The following is a 20,437-nucleotide window of genomic DNA, read 5'->3' on the forward strand; positions in this document are numbered from 1 at the left end:
AAATTCTGTGATTATTGTAGAAGTAATGGTCATTCTATCTCTAGGTGCACACAGAAACAGATAGATGATAGTGTTAACAAACTGAGAAAGGAACTAGTCGAACCAGGAAGTCAAAAAATAACATTCTCTATTGATTGTAGAAAGAATAACAGAGACAAAAAAATCACTGGTCCCAGAAACCAAGGCTATCAGCCAACAACTGGTTACTCAAACTTTAATCCTAGGTTCAACAAGCCTAAATATCAACAACAAAAAACATCCTTCAGTAAACTTTTTAATAGATTCACTCAATCCTACGAACATACCTTCCCTCAGAAAAACACATATAGAAATACTGAACCAAGTCTTGAACAACTATCACCACAACGACAACAGCAACAGCCACAGCAAGGCGCTAGCTTCTATGCAACAAACAGAAATAATTCTCTTCAACCGAGACAACTGTAACCTAACAATGTTCAGCAACAACCAAATCGAAAGAGAATGGTTGAAGGTGACAATGACTAGGTAAATACCATAACTATTAAAGTCTCCAAACTAAAAATATGTTTCAATATTTATAATTTTGTTTCTGGAGATATTGAAAATAATAGTGGTTTAGAAGTAGAAATCATGATTCACCCAGGATCAACTTGCACTAATGTCAATCATCCTACATACCTTACTCTAGTAAACCTTGGACAAAATTTGCATCTACAAAATAAAAATTGCGATTCAAAAACATATACTGGTTCATCAATCAGAATGCTTGGTTACATAAATATCCAATATAGTTTTGAAACCGACGGTAGATAAAGTAGTCGTTACTAAAGAAGACAGACAAAATATAATAGGTATTGATTTTTGTCATTTGTTTGTAAAAATTCTTCACTTCGTTATACCCGCAGTAGAATTAAAGACTGAAAGAAACCTAGTTTCCTACAACTCACCCAACAACGAGAAAGATTATCCATATATAACTAAAATGACTGCTTTAAGCATAGTTCAACCAATCCTTCTACAACAGAAAAGTACGCAATTGCACATGCAAAAGCAACCCAATCAAACCTTGTTTCCACCAGGAACATAATACACGCCTCATAATAATGTTGCAAAAACTGACCTAATCTTTGAGAAAACACTTTGTCCACAACCTGAAGAACTTCCAACCATATTTATGGAGAGTCAATGGAATCACCCAATACAGATAAATAGAGAAATTATAGGCTATGCTCTGTGAGAGATTACAGACAAACCTATACAAAAATACAATATCAAAAACTGCTGAATTCACAAGCACAATGGTAAATGAAAGTGAGGACTATAACAGTTGCTTTATACTGAACACAGTATTAAACAATTTACAATAAAGAAAGCAAATTCATAGTATCATCAGATGCAGAGATGAGATAAAGCTTTGCCAATACAGGAAACTGTGATACAGGTAACATAATAATTTTCAGAGCGGATAATAATTTGGTATATAATCTGATCACTAAGGCTAATCACTCTGAGAAGCCAACAACTGATACAATCAAAACAACGCTACTTCCTATGAGAGATCACGCACTAGGACTAATTTTACGCTGCATAGCAATGCCAAAACAGCTTGTGGTTTAGATGGAATGGACTAGGGAGAGATACCTTCTTTATTTGAACACACACTTAAGAATTCAGGAATAACTATCTATGTGTAATGAAGCAAAGATTATATTGATAAAATACAAAAAGCAGAAACCAAAACAGTGTAAAAGGAAGTGGTACTCAAAACTATTGAAAGTGAGTTAATAGAAAATTGCAAAGAAGATGAAAGAGAATTAGCTACAGACTTCTCAACCGAGGCTAAAAATTATATCTAAGTCCTAATTAAGACCTATTTCAATGACGAGTTCCTAAGATTAGAGATGAACTACAAAGCAACCGAATCATAAATAAAGCAGTTATTGATTTCGTAATTAAGCAAAATAGAAATACAGTTCAAGACATTGAGTATCTCGAAAAGTTGTTGGATAATTTTGTTTTCACACAAATCAATTTAACTGACGATGAGTTGTTTGAGTTGATATAGATAATATTTGAGGATAATGATGTTTATTTGCATCATAAGTATGATATTGGCAGAACTTAACAAAAATTTTGCCTACCTTTAAAGAAAGACGCTGATTTTAAGAAGAAACGCCCTAGCAAAATTGCCATTTATCTTAGAGATATGAATTAATCCAAGCAGGAATAATCAGAGAGCTCAATGAAAACTACGATATGAATAGTTGGTTTGCTAATCCTGTCATCATACTACCTACGAAGGACTATGCTAAACTAATCCTTAATGCTAGATACCTAAACTCTATAACTGATACAACTAATTCTAGATGGTCAATTGAACCACTGAGCGCTCTAATGACAAGAAAAACCGCAACTGTTTTTACAAATAGTGATTTATCGCCAGTTTACAATCAAGTACTTTTAACTGAAGATAGGCTAAAAGTTACAAGCTTTATTGTAGGATGCAGACAGTACACATATTAAGTACGATATTATGGTCTTAAACAACCACCCAGCTTATTCAGCAAACTGATGCTTTATGCATTTGGACCTCTTATACAACGTAAACAAGCAAAACTTACATAGATGACACTTTGTTACGAGCTAAAGATAAACGAGAAAGGTTCACAATAGTACTAGAGTATCACTCTTTGCTTTGAAAGGCAAATCTTAAAGCAGCCGCTGATAAAAAAATGGTTTTTTTTTAACGAAAAGTGAGACTTCCAGAACATGTTATATCTAAGGACTGACTATCCCCTATTGCTTCTGCTTCACGCTTAGATGATATTAGAAACTTAAAAACGCCAGAATTGAAATCAGAAGTTCAAAGAGTTTTAGGAATGATGGGTTTCTATAATTTTAAACTTTCAAATAGATGCAAAAGCTCTATATGATTTAATTAAAGAAACAACACTATTTAAATGGTTACCAAAACACGGAAAATTATTCACAGATCTTAAACAAAGACTCTGTCACAACATTTCCAACACATTTCTTTCTAATGAATATCCCTTTCATATACATGCTGATTCATTTAAATTAGAAACAGGCTGTGTTTTGATGCAAGGTTTCCCCGATAGAAGACGTATGATTTCAGCAAGATCGAGAGTTTTTGATAAGGCTGCAGAAATGATGTCCCCTCAATTTAGAGAATTATGCGGAATAATATCTGAATAACCAAAATAAGATTTTTATGTTATTGGCTCCACATTTCCAATCTATCTTTATTGTGATCACAGATCATTTCCTTGGTCACGACGATGACAAATGTCGCACCAATTTTTATTTATCAAGTTGTTATAACTAAGCTTCAAAGCTTGGAAATTATATACACTGAAGGCGAGAACTTATCATTCCCTGATATTCTTAGCCAAAATATTACCTTAGCAGATGCTCAACTTTATCAACTAGAACACAAAGTAATACCTAAAGATATAAAGTTTCATATTAACGGAAAAAAGTTAACTACTATGTATTACATCAAGACGATAAGGACGCAACAGCTACCGACTGTTATCCGTTTATTGCTCAAGTGAAAAATGAGAGAAAGAAACTCATTAGTATTTGTGATGAAGGTGACTTTGATGTAGATGATGCACCAGACTACAGAGATGAGCACTGCAATGCTATACACAGCTTTTCTGATTGTTTTCGCTATGGTACCCCATAATAATCAAATAAAGAAACTAACAACAGAAGTAACGATTGTGTATGGCAATCACTATTACTCCGAGATTGAAGAAATAGCTGAAATAAATGATGACCGAGATGGTTTTGATGACCAAGATTGGTTAGACCTAGTAGAAGGTAATATTGAAAACTCATTTATGGAAAAATTAGAACTTGCTAAAGTTGATTTTAGTAAACGTATAAAATTTAAGAAATTAGAGAACCAGAAGTTTTTCAAAACTTTTAGGAAAACGATGTACACACAGATACATTAGATTTAATAGCTAAAGCTACAAATTTTATGCAAAAACCGCTAATCTTGATACTGATACTGTTCTTGAAGATTGAGAAAACGACTCCGTAATAGCTAAAGTTAAAGATTGGTTAAATGTAGGCAAAACTCCAGAAAAACTACACAATTAAAGAATCTAATGCATTACCAACTTATAGAAATAATTTCAACTTCTTATTTCTAGAAAGTCAATATTATTTACTTTGTTATTCTGAACCTTGTGAAGAAGGCTCACTTGACGTTAGGATATGTGCATCACTTTCACTACTTATTAAGATTTTCAAGGTCGCACATGCGCAATAACTTACGGTCACTGAGCAGAAAACCCAACTTATAATAGAGTTAAGCAAAATTTCTATTGGCCCGCTATGTTTAATTTGATTGAAATATTAATATTACTGAAGTTGCCAAACTAATAAATCAGCATGCAGTGACCTAAACGAAGCGCCCTTAGAACCATGGGGGCAGAAAGAAGCTGTACCCCTACATACACTTCATTTTGATCATAAAGGTCCACTACGTCCACTTAGTAAAAGAATTAGATTTTGTCTTATTATAGTAGAAGCTTTTTTCAGATTTATGTAAGTATAACCTTGCAAGAATGCCGAAGCTCTTGAAACAATAAATCAACTAGAGAAATTTATAATTACATTTGGTATACCGCAACAAAAAGTACATGATAACGGCAATTCTATTATTGGTAATTTTTTCGTTCCCTACACAAACGAAGTGGTAATTACACTATGCCCCCGAACAGCATATTCACCGTGGACTAATGTCAAAGTAGAAGTACAATTTAAACTTATGACTAAATACCTAAGGCGTTTTATTAGCCAAAAGGGATCTAATTTGTCCGATTACACTCGGAAAATTGCACTGTCACACAATACCGCAGTAAACTACACTACAGGATATACACCTTATGAAATACTATTTGGAACAAAACTGCAAATGACCTTGTCACTAAAGTAAGGGCTACTACGAGATAAAAAAAAAATGCACATCAGAGTAATATAGTAGTCTACCACCACACTCACATAGTGAAGAAACCCGTAATAACAAGAAGCTAGAGAAATTATAAGAAAACAGATTATCTAAGGAAACGCTAAAACGAGTGAATAATTTTAAAACTTTTTACTCGAATACCTACACTAAATGAAGTCAAACTACGAAAAAAGCACACAAGTATAGAAATAGATTTAAACTCGGATAACCTATATCTGAAGGTAGAAAATTACTATTACAGAATCACTCTACAGCATTGCTAAAGTCTAAAAAACTACAAGAGCTACGCTCAGGACCTTATACAGTGCAACGAATGTTAACTAATACTACATATGAACAACAGCGTGACAGAAAAAATTAAAAGAAAACTCTTCATAGAAACCATATAGTAACTTATTACCCGAAAGAAGAAAAAATACAAGTGTTAGTTGAGAACTATGTATTTACAGACGACACTGAAGATTATTATTTTTATTACAATAAGCATAATATAGCCAAATTTTACGCTCATAGCGGTGCAAACAGATTGTTATTTCACAGTGGCTCTTAGTAGAAGCACAGCATATTGCTAATTCAAATACTACACTTCAGCCAACTTATAATGTTGAGGATAGAACATTCAACACTCAGGTTTAGAATCGCTACAAACACGAGTAGATACCAACAAAGCACAAGCTCTTCTAATTTTCTTCCCCCACGTATTTCAACACCCTACCCTACACAAAATATGTATTCACCTAATAGACCACAGCAAAAAAATTTCTCTATCCCACCTGATAATGCTAGTAAATTTAAAGCTACACTTAAATCACCCGCATGCAACGCATAGTAATCCTACATCATCACGCACCTTATAATACTTCACTTACAGCATCACCTATTATTTCTCATTTACCAGACACAAATAAAGTATTAAGCAGAACTCAGCGTTTTAGAAAACCACCTTTATTCTTTGGTGAACCTATTCCTTTTGACTTGGTACATAAACTCAAAAAGAAATATGAGACATCAAATCTCCTTTTAATATCATCCTTTTTACTTAAAGCGTCACCACGAACAAAAACCATGAAAATATTAACGTTAAGAATATACAAATATACAAAAAGCGCAAACTAATAGTACAAGCGCATAAAATAACAAAAGAAGTATACTATTCAGCGACAAGAAGTTTTTCTCTCTCCCCCTTTCAGTTGCTTAGATGTTGCATTAGGACACTTCTCACTGTTCTGGCAACCAAGTTCTCTGTCTCAAACAACAGGCACTTTTTGAAATTGAGCTGTATCATTTGCAAATACAACTCTTGTAGAGTGGGTTCCACCACGCATCTCTCAATGTCCACAATTGATTCTCCCATCGCTCATGATTGTCGCACCTCTTTTTCATATCCTCCTGCCCCTCTTAGCACATAGTTTTTTGCAGCACTAAATTAACATTTTTTCCAATCAAAACAACTCATTCATAATCTCCGGACCCTCCTTTTGCACATGATTAGTTACCTGCAACCCCGATAAAGAACTAAAATTACTGCCAGTTAATTTGAGTAAATTTTACACTCACTTTTCTTCCAAAGAAAATTTCGATGAACTCTATCGTGAGTTTAGAGACAAACTCAGGGAATATCGTTTCCCATGGGCTAGAGCTCCCACGCGCCCTCAACATACCTCACATCTCTTCATCAGAAAACACGAGATACATATATTTACAAGTAGTTGAAATAAATTCTACTGGTCCTAAACCAGACGTATCTTCATAGATAAAGTGAAGATACTGAGAGCTCCTGATTCGCTCCAGAGCTCCAGAAACAGATTTGAACTCTCCTCCACTGGAAGCACATTTCCATCTGACATTGTTCAGATCCTTTCTGTTCTCAGCATCATCTCTGAGATAGTACTTAGTATCCCAATTCATATTCTTCTTGTTTCAGAAGAAAAAACTCAAAATCAGAAATAAGAACGATGGAAGTTTTAACAAGAAGTACTTATGAAATCAAAAACAAAAAGAAAATTTATGAAACGAAAAGTTAAAAAAGATAAAAAAATTAACAGAGAAGAATGAAATTTAAAAGAAGGAAAATTAAGAAGGTAAAAGTTGGAGATGAAATAGATTGGAATTAAAAGTTGAAGAAGAACTAAAGATTTAAATTAAAGATTGAAGAGGAAAAAAAATGAAATTTAGTAGGCAAAGGAACAACTGAGTTGCAATAACATTAAAGCCAAAAGCAAAAAGCCCACTCAACGCAAATATTGCATAAAGTATGCGAATAATCACAACTGCAAGCTACTACACACATATAATTTCTTTACATGTTCAACCCTTAACAAATTCAATATTTTCTCATACCGTTTATTGCAAACTAATGCTGAAAAGACATGTTACCCAAAGCAAAATTAAGTAGAAACTAGTCCCCGTTGAGCGAACATCTTATCTAAGTTAAATACCTTAAGTACAGAAATTTGTCCCTTGCAAGCTTATTAATCAAGCTATATTGCATTTTGTCAGGAAACGCTCATTTAGGCAACCTATATAGTCAACAAATAGAGCTAACTGAATTTGCTTAAGGACCCACGAAATGTTTAAAATAAACATTAAGCGCACTTATGAACAATTAACTAACCGCAATTTAAATTTTTCCATTTAAGAAATATTTCACCTGAGTACAAACCTTGCACAACTGTCAGAAGGGGCCATAACTTGATGTATTTTTCCGCTCAACAACTCAGACCATATATTTGCACAAACAAATGCTAGCTCTAATAGCTCACAAATTTGTACAACACACGGATTAGAAACATCTCAGTTGAATTCTAAAAACTTTAATTTTTCATATTCTAACACATACTGTTTCTTGAAAAGTTGTGGTTAACAGCTGAAAAATTGATCATGAAGACACAAGAATATGGCCTACAACATCTAGAATCTTGAAAATACAGCCAAGAAAGTACATAGAACGCACAAATAGAACAGTTAAACTCTGAAGACTTCAATTTCAAATTTTCATGTTTTAATACATACTGTTTCTAGAGATTTTGTAATAAGCACGTGAAAAGTTTAAACTGAATACAAAAAGATATAGTCTAGAACTTCTTGGAAGCGAATTTTTAGAATTCAGCCAACAAAAACAATTTCTTAAAGTATAAATATCGATTATAGAGCGTTGAAACTAGAGAATTGAATTTCGAGTTTTTATCGGACGATTCTGGTTATATGATTAGCTCATCACTTTACTACATTCCACTAATCATGGCTAGTTTTAGGCCAAATAGGTTTAAGCAAACATAAGTTTCTGACTTAACCCTGAGAACCACTAGATAAGAGCCTCATTCAAATTCAAATTCACTTTTCTCAGTTACGTTCTAAAATCAATTTTTCCTCTCTCAAATTTAGCTCTAACGTAACCATCTCTCTCGTTCTCTCTCTCTCTCTCTTTCAACTAATAACTCTTTGCCTCTTTCAACTAATAAGTTCAAACAATCCAATAGTAACTACCGGCAAATATTGTCACAACACATCTTCACAACACATATGACAGGTATCTCAGCTCACTACTAATCTTAAACCTTCACTTCTCAATCACAAATTGTATAACTAGTTAGTTTGAACATAGTACAAGACTGACATTTCACAAAGTTTCTAGTTTATTAAATCCCAACAAACACTACTTACACTTAAAAACTTCATCACCAGTTAGCACACCACAGTACACAATTCAAACCCCCTTTAGGTTGATTCATCGTTTATGAATGAAGTCTCATTCGACCAAATCGGTTTTCTCATTTCTCTTTCTATCAACTCTGATACACTTGTGAAAGTTTCTATTAAGACAAATCAAAAGCCGAAATTCAAAAGTCAATTAATCCAGTTGTCAAATTTTCATCGAAGTTAGAACTATAGTATTCTCTGCTACTAATTCTAACGACGAACCTATTGCTGTATTCAGGGGAAAGCATAATCTTCAACAATTTAAAAACTTATTAATTCAAATTAATACTTCAAGTTTGAATGACTTAGACATTTCTAATGTCCCTTATTTGGTTTTAGAACCACCAACTGACCAATGAATATTCTTCTAAACAATTATTGGTTTATAGTGTCAAGAACAATGTTCTTAACATCTTGTATTCCCTATTATATCCCGCATAAAATCCTGAAATACAATAAGAAGTCAGCCACAATTGATCGATCATATTATTCATATAATGTAAAGATTGTTATTTTCTTCGTTAAAGACCAGTTTGTGAACCTAGAAATAATTGTTTGTTGGTCCCCTAAAAAACCAGAACATATTGAACGCTGTCATCTCTATTTTAACAACAGAAAAGAATTAGACTTCAATATTATTGGCTCTCTTTACTACAGACCCTTAATTTAATCTATGTTACCACCTTTCCTGGAAACACAAGTTCTTCCAGCTCTTTCCTACGACCCGCTATCCTGTATTAGAATATTCCTTCTACAGAAAGTATTGAAATTCAGAAATGAAACTGTAACACCTGATTAGTGTTTTGTTGCTAATCAACAGAAAAAAATTGCCTGCTTTGTAACATCAGAAAACAACGCGAAGTGTGTCATATTTGGGTACCTTATAAACCCACTCACGTTTACGAGCTAAAATATCAGATTACTTTCACTGATAATATTAACTTGAATTTATTAGACGCACCTTATACTGTCTTCAGTTGCTAAGTGGAAGACGGAGAAATCAGAAAGTCACCAGCATTAGACAAAGCAACAAACGTAAGTTACAGAACGTTTCTATTACTTTGTTTAGCTATATTCTCTCCTGTACAACCGATTTTGGATCAAAAATCACTCAGTGATTTTCAAGATTAGAAATGATTTTTGAATATAACGATTCTCACCCACACTTCACAGAAAGTGTCAAAAACAAAAACAACTGTTTACCTGAAGAATTTCCGTACCTTAAGTTTTTACAGCTTCCTTAAAAACTATCAGTTTCAAAAACATGGTCAAAACTGAACGATCATCCAACACGATCATTCAATACAGACCGCTTCCTTAAGGAAAAACTTACTGATCAGAAAACTCTTCCTTCAGAAGTCGAATACTTTGTGGCCTACATAGGAAGCCAAATCCGTTCTGCTGTTTCCTAAGCTTATTGCTATAGTACCTCTTTCTTTTGCTGTGTTTTAACTGCTTGCTAAGCAAAATACTTGATCTCTATTATATTTCTTGGATTACTACTCTTTACGTCTCTTACTGACGCCAGGCCAATTGAAAAGTTGAGTGTTTATGAAAAAACAGCTCCTAACCTTCATGTTAACCACTTTGACTGTTCAAAAATGATCTCAAATCAGATGTATTCTCACAACAAAGTAGCACCTTACAAAATTCCTGATAAAATTAGGAATAATCAAGCACGATTCACTCTTTGCCAAAGAAATTATAAAGTTAATTTAGAAGCAACTCTGTGTAAAGCAACCCATCAACAGTCACGTTGGATATCCGATTCTTTAGACTCAAGTGGCATAGATGTCAGACATGATAAAATTCCTTCTTCAGTTAAGTTATATGCTCAAAAATGCAAACTTGCAAAGAAAAGAAACAAGATAAGGCTTTCCCGTTCTTTCATTTCAGTAGAATTCGTTTTTGACAAATCCTTGTTCTCTAACATTAACTCAGGCGATGTTGGCACTGGCAACAATGAATTTAACTCAAAGTTGGGTTAAAAACTACACTTATGAAACCTATATATGCAAAATGTTAGCCTGAATGTAAACCTTAGAGATGGCAAAGTTAATAAGTGGCAAAATACTCCACTACCTTGTCCTTTATCAGCTGGAGGCTGCAATTCTACATCCACTGATTCATTCGCATGCACTTGGGATGAACCCAATAACTTTTGTTTCACTACAATTTGTATCTTTGACGCTGAAATGATTTAAGCTATTGGCAAACACTATATAGTAAAAGATATTAAACTTAACTCAGCTGAATCAAATTTTGATTTACAAAGATTTATGTTCCAAGATTATAATATACCACAGTCTTAAGGTAGTGACCCTCAAATAGTATACCCTACGCAATCTGATTCTCTACACATTAGTTTTCGCGACGGACAATATATGAACACTGGACAACCCATTCACAAATTTAAATCTGATACCGGTGCTATCATTTTAAAAAATAAAAATTATTCCAGTGACAACAAAACAATTGATACAACGTATTCTCAAATTTTTAAAAATTTTGATTTTGAAGCAAATCTTTGAACAAAAATTGACTATTTGCACTTTAATATTCTGCGGCAATTTTAAAGTTCTACCTAAGAGCTATTAAGAAATGGCTGTGAATTAGAGCGCTCAATTATTCTCAATATTTTAATGATTTCTAATGAAGATCCGCGTTTAGCAGTCATAACTTACAAAAAACAGATCTTTTTTTTTCTCAAAACAAACGGCAATGTTGCCTGACAATGTAATTGACCTGAATTTAATTCACCCGTACATATTCTCAATCAGTGCTATAACGGAATATTAATTGTTTAAGAAGATTAAAATCAATTTGTTGATCCTATTTCTAGACAGTATTTCACTGAAGCCGAAGAACAATTATGCTCTGAAAAGCATTCAAACTTATTTCGCTAAGATCTTGATGATGATATTTCATGGGTTGAATTAACACCACAATTAACAAAACTAAGAGGACCTGCACTCTTTCAACCACACATAATTTCACAATAAAAAATGGAAATGTAAATATTTCAAGTGTTTATGCTTCTATCTACACATATAAAAAATGATAGCTTTCTGCAATTCAATCAGTTTCAACTCCAATATGAAAGGAGTTCTCAAACACGTTACTAAGTCATTATTAGTTAGCAGAGAATCATTTTCGAAGATTTCAGGAACAAATCATTATAATTCTGGAACAATATATCTGGACTCATTCAACTCATCCGACTCCTTTGATAATCAGTTTGGTTGAAATTTTTGGTAATATACAATATATAACTGAGTGATGCGGAAAATTCTGTGCCGCTTTTTTCTTTTTTTTAGAAGCTACTCATCGACATAGCTCTAAACCTAATTCAACCAATGCAAACTAATAAGATTAGAGATGCATATATTCACTTTGGTAAAGCCCTCTTTGCTGCCACATTCGATTTAATGTCATTTACAATTCTGACTTCTATCTATCAAGCAACTAAATCAGAGAATAATAAGACTGATAAAATTAGAGAACGAACAATGCATGCTCCAAAAATCTGAGAATTCTACTCTAAAAGAACGAGTTCCTCAGAGCCCAACTTAGGATAATAATAGAATGCGAATTCTAACCAACGAGAATAAAAGTGTTTATCCACAACTAAAAGATGAGAAATATTGAGACGAAAACAGAAACGATCATAACGTTCCTACGTCTCCAGTATAAGATTAATTCCTCTATCACTCCTAAACTCATCAAAATATATGATGATACAGACTGAATTCATATTTATTACTGATTTACTTTGAAAGAGAGTACTTGCAAAATGACTTCAAAAAATACACTTTTAGAATAGAATAATAGTAGAAGATACTTGATTTTTTAGGAACTTTCTTCAATCCCTAAAGAACTAATACCAGTCTTTCAGAAAAAACGTTCAAGCGGTTGGCCCAATTACATTACACAATCTACATCTATGCTCTAATCTGGAGTTAAACAACTTGACCGACTAGTACAACCCACAACTGATATTACCCCATCTAAAACTATCCTTCCTAATATCAAATTTTCAGCACTACAAACTCAAACAACTTGTGCAAATTGATCAGCATCAGTTACATCATCTAAAGGAGAACTAAAACTGCAGATACAATTGCAAACAAACATCCACGTGAACAATTCACTAGAGAGACATTCAGTCCAGCAACATCGCTGGAAGTAAATATACCCAAGACAAACAGTACAGTACCCAACGTCTTAGCAAACACTACAACTACACAGTCATCATGACCAAGTTGTCTCAATCTTCAACAGTACACAACTACCCCCTGCAAGACCGCCTACAAAAAAAACATCGGGGGTTCCAGCTGAGAAACAAGCTAAAACCCCCGGTTTTAGTGGACACCCAAACCACGATTCGAATCTAATCAACCAGTTGCAACCAAATATCAATAGATTCAATCTCATTGGTTGCTGGTCGCACAAGAAATCATATTTTCTAACTAATCAGACTCTTCAAGGACAAACCATACAAATATTGTTTGGAAAATTTACAGCAAATCTCACTCCTCAGCTTGATACCTTTACTCATCAGGTAAAGCAAAACTTTCTGACAGAAAGGCAACGCTCTTAACAGCTCGATCAACGGAATAATGAGCTCCAATTGGAGCTCCCAAACTGAAGCATCAGCTCCACATTCTCCACTCTTCACGTTGAGCACTCACGGAATAGAATAGATAATTTTGTGGTTGTTGATGTTCAGCACTTCCTTGATTACTTCTTCTTTCTCCGGCGGTGAGGAAATTTATTCGTTAAACACATTCGTTTTCACGTCTAAATATTAGAGTCATTTGGATTATTTCTATGGTTTCAATACTTACATCAAGCAAAGTACCAAAATAAATCCGCACTTCTCCTATCTCCATTTATTTTTTTTTCATCGGTTCCGCTTATCGCAGTTTACAGCGAACAATGTGTCCGTTCTTATCATCAAATTTCTGATTTTGTTCTCAATGAAGTCATTAATATGTCTCCAACGATTAGATTACTCAGAACTTATAGTCAACAAGGAGTTTGTTTTCATTATTCAGTTTTTCCACCCAAATTTTTTGAATATATTTAATGTCTTATGATCTTTCAGTAGACGTTCGGTACTTCAAAACATGTTGTAATCTCGCTGGTTTTTTCAATCGCTAGTTATAAAAACTTCAAAAAAATTCTTAGAAGGAAATAAATTCTATACTCCAGTGTCAGTTCACTGGAGATCTGATTTACAAGAGGTTATCTTATTTTTGCAAGATAACATTTCCAAAAGAATTGTTGTTTATTTTCATCGGATTCCTGTGTACGATCAATTCGAAATACTAAAGTTTATTCAGAAGAAGAAATTTTTTATATGAATAATTTCAACTTTCGACAGCTTACTTATTTCAATTATGTTATTCACTTTTGTTATGTTCCTTCTGAGTTATTAAGCGTCCAATTCTTTAAAATATGTTGCAACACTTCTTATCACATCTTATTAGGCAAATTCGCTAGATTTAATTTCAATAGTTTTGTAGACTCAAATGAACTTGTAACTGATCGGTACTTCTCTATACAAGAACTCCAAATTATTTTATTCGCCAAAGATAATCAAAAGAACGGAATTGTGATTCATCTTAACCTCCCAACTGTTTCTGATGTTAATACACTTCTCCAACATTTCGGCAATTACCAAATTGCGGACTTAGAGCACTTTCCATATATTGTTTGCAACATTTCATTAAATATTTCCTTCATCTCCGTCCGCTATATATATATATATATATATATATATATATATGTTTGGTACTGTCATAATTCTCATGTAGATTTCTTAAAAAACTAATTTGTCTTCTTTCTCCACATTGCATTGACACAAAAGTTGAAATACCTTTCGTATTCAAAATGAACACATATTTTGAAGGAGGCGTTGAAATCGAATGGTTTAGAGACTATTGCCAACTTTGTGAACATATTGACTCCGCATGGTTAAACTTATATGAACAGATTAATTTATACAATAAAGTCAACAGAGTCTCTAATTTATATTACTTCGAATTCCAATGTGAAATTATTGTCTTTTTTGAAGATTTAGAACAGAAAGATAGTGTTATTTATTTTGAGATGATGACAAAATGCAAAATCAATCATTTTATGAAGATAATTCAAAATAATCAACCAAGTTTCAACATTAATTCTTTGAACTAAAATTTTGAAGCTAACTGTGAGTATTTCACTATTTAGCAGTACTCAAATAAAGACGAACTACGAAACCAAATTCTTAATTTGGGGATTTTTTTTCTCAACACTAACCCTTATGGTGTTGTGCGCCTTCATTTTAAATTCAATATTTATTTACCTTGCTTGTCATTATAGACAATTTATCTAACAAGTATATTCTTCAACTTACATTATCTTCCTTATTCAACTTCATATGTATTAACAGCACAAATTTTATAGAAAATCTACAAACGGTCAACTACGACGGCCAAAAAAAAAATTGGACATACTACTTTGTACAGCTATGTATCTCAGGACATCGTCAACCCTTCTTCAAGAAAAAAACTCAGCAACAAGAAGCTACGATGATTTCAACCAAGTATTCGTTCTCAGAAACATTTAATGCCTAGTTATTATAAAATTGACCTATATAGTTTATTCATCCTTGTAAAATTTGATGTTTTGATTTAATACCCATGGACCGGGATGGGATGTACTGAAGTGTGCTACACTCAGTAACACTGTCTGATACTATTAGTGCTATTTGAGAATTTTCGTCTCAATGCGTGCAGCACAAACTTGAATTGGACAAAGTCTAATTTAACATGTGAACAAAATGCTTCGTAGTTTTGAATAAACTACTTTTTTAAGATCACTAACTCAAACTGAGAATATCATGACGTGATATTGTCACGCCACTTTGAGAACACCAACCTAACCTTGATAAATCTGTCAACACCGTTATCTCTATCCAAAAGGATACCAGAGAGCCACGTGTCCACAAGTATAAAAAAAGCTTGCATGCTCAACCACCAGCACAATTTGGTCCCCGATAACTTCAGATTTACATCATACACCCGCATTGCCCGCTTGCTTTATTATTGCAGTATATAGATAGCACTGGAAAGACGAACAAACCAAAAGAAATAACGAGATGAGAGGAGTTTGTTAAATCCAAAACAAAAGCACTTATCAAGCAAAAAACGTTTTGAGTTGTCTTCAGAGGTTTCAAGAATTCGAAATCTTTTAGAAGCATAGGCTTTTGCTAAAAACTTTATGTTTCCGGGCTCAGCAGTGGTTTTCGGCTCAATATTTATGTCATAAATATGTTTTTCGATCGAGCCCATTGGATTGAGTCTGATGTTTTTGATTAGGGCTGTAAGCAGAAACATTGGGAAATGCAGCTAAATACTGTCACTAGGCCAACTCCAAAAGCAATTTCCAAATTTTTAGAACTCCAGAATTTTCTTTTTACACCGATGTCTTGCGCCGAGTCGACCGCGATACAGATTCCCTCACAAGTACAGAAGAAAGACGGAAGATGACATAAAAACATTTTGATATGTTCGGCTTGTTTGGTATATATGGCTTTAAAAATAGAAAATCGTCGGTATGTTCGCATCCACAAGATTTGGAATCTTCGATAAATGAAATTCGTATATTCGATTTGAGACGTAAGAAATTGTCGCTTTAAAAACCATTAAGTGTATTCTCCGCCGACCACAGACTGAGAATACTCTATTCTCTTTTAATTAGAGCATGCTGCTTTCTTTTCTAATCAGTCTTCTGATTTTATTCACTATGTGTAAAAATTTGAATCTGGCGTGTTATATATATATATATATATATATATATATATATATATATATATATATCTATATATATATATTTCGCTGTGGTTGTGCTTAGTGCTTTTCAGAGTCGGCTAGTCAGTAGCATTTGGGTAAACCTACTTTGCGCGCAGAAAAAATAGTTCTAGCACTAAAAACTCTAATTTGGTATTACGATCGTGATAATAGTCTGCTTTCATTGGTCCGACCAGAGAAGCTCGAATTCACGACGCTGTGATTTTGAGACCAGGCCTATGACACATAGACCGAAATCCTCTTCGCGTCAACCCACCTTCAGTCAATGTAGAGGTTCTCAGTCACCGTCCCGACTGTTATGGTGTAGTCCTTTCGCTCCGGTACAACTGCAGTGCCAACAAGCAACAGGGCCAAATTAAGTCAACCACCAAATTATGAACCCCTTGGAAATCATCATGGAACAAGGGAAACGTGTCGCAGAAAAGATTTCCAACATCATCGTTCCACCAGGGCATATCTTGAAGATCCTGAAGTTTTCGGTCCTATCAGGAACATTTTCCACCTGTGCCCCAGGAACCCATTGTCCTATGCCCATGCAAAAGAATTATATGCTATGCATCGTGGGTGGCGCAACGAACGAAGTATATGCACGGCCATATCCTCAATTTGTTGTATTTCGTCTGGATTGCAAACTTGCTCGTGAAGGAAACCCCTTTACCGAAGAAAACGAGATATAGAGTGATCTCTTGGCGACGCAACCCCAATGCAACGCGGATTTGTACACGAAAGCCACTGCCGCTGGCCTTGCCAGAGATTAGGAAATTGTGGAGTTCTTCTTTGATCCACCAAATCGCGTTCCATGTTTGGAGTTTGAGCATAGATAAAAAAGACCCTGCTCCCCCTCAAAAATATAGTTCTCATAATCAGGAAGCTTGCAATCCTCTTCTTATTCTTAGCTTAATCTGATGCTAACCAGAATGCAACAAATTAGATACTGTCGATAAAAAACGTACTAATACAGAAAAGAAAGGCGACCTTTTTCAACCAACGAGACAGACGCACAGACTACACCAATGTTCCCAGTTTCTACTAAAACCAGTGGACAGTGGGAGACAACCAAAAACTAACAACGGACAAAGACAGGACGTTTCTGTCCAGAATACCCTGCAACAAGCATCCTTACTGATGCCCGTGATGAACAGATGTGGATAACTCACTGATGACACTAGTCACTCAGTTCATTTGACAGGGATACACTAGTTGCAATCTACAGTCGGAACACAACTCTTAACCCCGGATTGATGCAGCAAATGAAAATCCAATATGTGGATTTTTCATCATCCATAGACTCAGAAGACCCTATTCTCTTTCAAAAAGAGCTTGCTGCACATTTTAGTCAATTTTCTAATATTGTGTACTATAAGTAAATTTTTGAATTCGGCGTGTTAAATTTATTAAATACGTTAGTATTGACGTTCCTCTTCAGTGTTTTCGGGGTTGATCAGTCAGTTAGATTTAGGCAAGTCTGCTTCGCGCGCAAAAACAAGTAGCTCTAGCTCTATTTACCTTATGGCTGTAAAAAGAGCCCATATAATGACTGCCTTACAAGTTATAACTCATGGTTTTCTCATCTGGTGACTTGCTTGTTGAAACTTTGAACTTTGCTTTGGTATTGAATCCTAATTAATTGGAAGGAATCCAAAACTTAAGTTTTAGGCTAATTGAAGCTGTTATATGGGAAATCCTAGTCCAGAATCAAAGAAAACATGTCCTACTTGCTGCATAATGAAACAAATTTTAAGTTTTAGTGTCCACAATATGACGTCTACGGACCAAGTCCTGGATTGGCCTTGATTATCAACAATGTTGAATTTCCAAATCTTGGCCCAAAAGCAAAACGACTTGGATCTGACAATGACCACAGCGCTTTAGTGGATCTTTTTGTATCCATGAACATGCAAATTCATCGTCCAGGCGAAACGCGTGATCTCAAAGCTTCTCAAATGGAAGAAATTTTGAAAGAAGTTGCCACTCAAGAAAATAGTTACAAATTTCTTGTAATTGTCATTATGAGTCACGGAAGAAAAGACGAAATTTGTGGTTCTGATTATTCTAACAAAGGTTTTGAGACAGGAAAAACAGTAAAAATCAGCCAAATTGTGGAGCAATTTATGGAGCAACCGGTCTGGAATGGAAAACCGAAGCTGTTTTTCATCCAAGCATGTCAAGGGGACAGTATAGATCACGGCTTTGGTTTATACAACCGTCCTCGATGTGGAAGCTCTTCAGGTGCAGAAAAAATACTTTAACACTTTTATAATTTTTAATTTTTTCGGAAGCTCTTCAGGTGCAGAAAAACATTTTTTTCACACTTGTAAATTTACCGGTTGAGATTTCCAAATTATAACTTCGGTATGTTCGGTTTGAGACGTACAAAAATTTCATTTTTTCATCCATTAAGAGTATTCTCCACCAATTAGAACAATTTTCTAAATTGTGTAAGAAAGTACACAGTTTGAAAAAACTTCCACAAAAATCGTGTACTAAATTGCGTACTTTAATAGGTACTTTAACTCTTTTTAATTATAGGATTAGTTGGGGAACTCACGTGGCTTAGGCAATATATCCCTATAATTTTAAAGCAGACTGATTTATAAATTAGCCCACTCTAAGGGTTTTTCTTGCAGAGAAACTGAAGATCTGTTTGGCAAAGCAGTGAAATTGTAGAAACATATCTATTTTTGGTAAAAGATTACAGTAAAATTGTACGAAGATATCAAGACAAAGATTCAGCACACGATGCACAACTGATAATTCTCCCAGCATCAATTCATCCGGAAAAATTCTCTGCTGCATCATAGTTTGCGTCTCCAATACATGAACACGAGAAACTTCTCTCTTTTACACCAACTATTCATCTATCATAGAGCCGCTGTACTGCGAAAATAATCCGTGCCCCTGTACAGAGGACAAGGACAACAGAAAAAGACAGGACGTTTTTCTGCCGAATACTCTGTAACAGGCACCATTACTGACTCCACTGATGAAAAGATGAGGATCACTCACTGATGACGCAAGTCACCCAGTTCATTTGACAGGGACTGAAAGTTCTTCAGCTGTTCAACAGACTTTCAACAGATTTTTAGCTGTCATAGAGCCGCAGCACTGTAAAGAATCGAGGAATTTTTGATCCTATCAGGAACCAGTTCCTGATTGTTCCGGATAAGATTTGTCAGGACTAAATTTATTTGTTCGATTGTCAGGTAAACTCTATTTACCTGTTCAATATTTTTGATTGAACGAGTATAAGCTTTATTCTCCTCGGAAGCGTTTGATATTGTTGTTTTAATTTTTTGTTTTAAAAAAATGAACGTTATCTTTTTAGAAATTTTAACACAATTTTCTCGTTCGTCATTTTTTTCAGTTGTTTTCCCATTATTTATCACATGAAGTTCTAAAGCAAACATCAGAAAATTTTAGCGAACACTACAATATATGAAAAAACCTACAATATAGGAAAAAACCCTATTTTTTCTCAAAAACTTCAATCAAAGTCAAAAAGTTATGAAATTTTACCTCTCAATCAGAAATTGACCTCCCAAATTTCACGATCAGCTAAATTTGGGAAGTAATCATCTCCAAGTTTTACCTGATCGGCAAATTGATAAAAATGGGAGAAAAACAACTTTGACCAAATGGGGGCCCAGAGCGATTGTTTTTACACTCTAATTGATCAGTAGTCTACAATAAATTAGCTCAAACACATTGAGCTCATTTATTGTGGTTTTGTCTTTTGTATAGCTTGTTAAAAGCTGCGTAACCTGTAATCAATTAACATGCAGTACTTTATCAAAAAAGAATTCTTAACAAAAAGTGTTAAAAAGAATGCAAAATATTGAGGTCTAGAAAAATTTTTAAACAAAGTTGACCAAAAAGGGCATAAAACGGTTAATCA

At 34.2% G+C, this 20,437-nt stretch overlaps 1 protein-coding gene across 1 annotated transcript in view; it reads left to right on the plus strand.

The window, feature by feature from the left end:
• Nucleotides 1–20,437, plus strand: part of LOC142350495 (uncharacterized) — a 71,153-nt gene that overhangs the window by 19,815 nt on the left and 30,901 nt on the right. Inside the window, exon 2 of the mRNA XM_075402345.1 lies at nt 18,291–18,771. Within this exon, the coding sequence (XP_075258460.1) occupies nt 18,291–18,771 (481 nt within the window). The remainder of the gene's footprint in view (nt 1–18,290; nt 18,772–20,437) is intronic.

The sequence above is a fragment of the Convolutriloba macropyga genome, chromosome 12, assembly GCF_964194025.1.
Source record: "Convolutriloba macropyga chromosome 12, txConMacr16.3, whole genome shotgun sequence".
Taxonomy (NCBI): Eukaryota; Metazoa; Xenacoelomorpha; order Acoela; family Convolutidae; genus Convolutriloba; species Convolutriloba macropyga.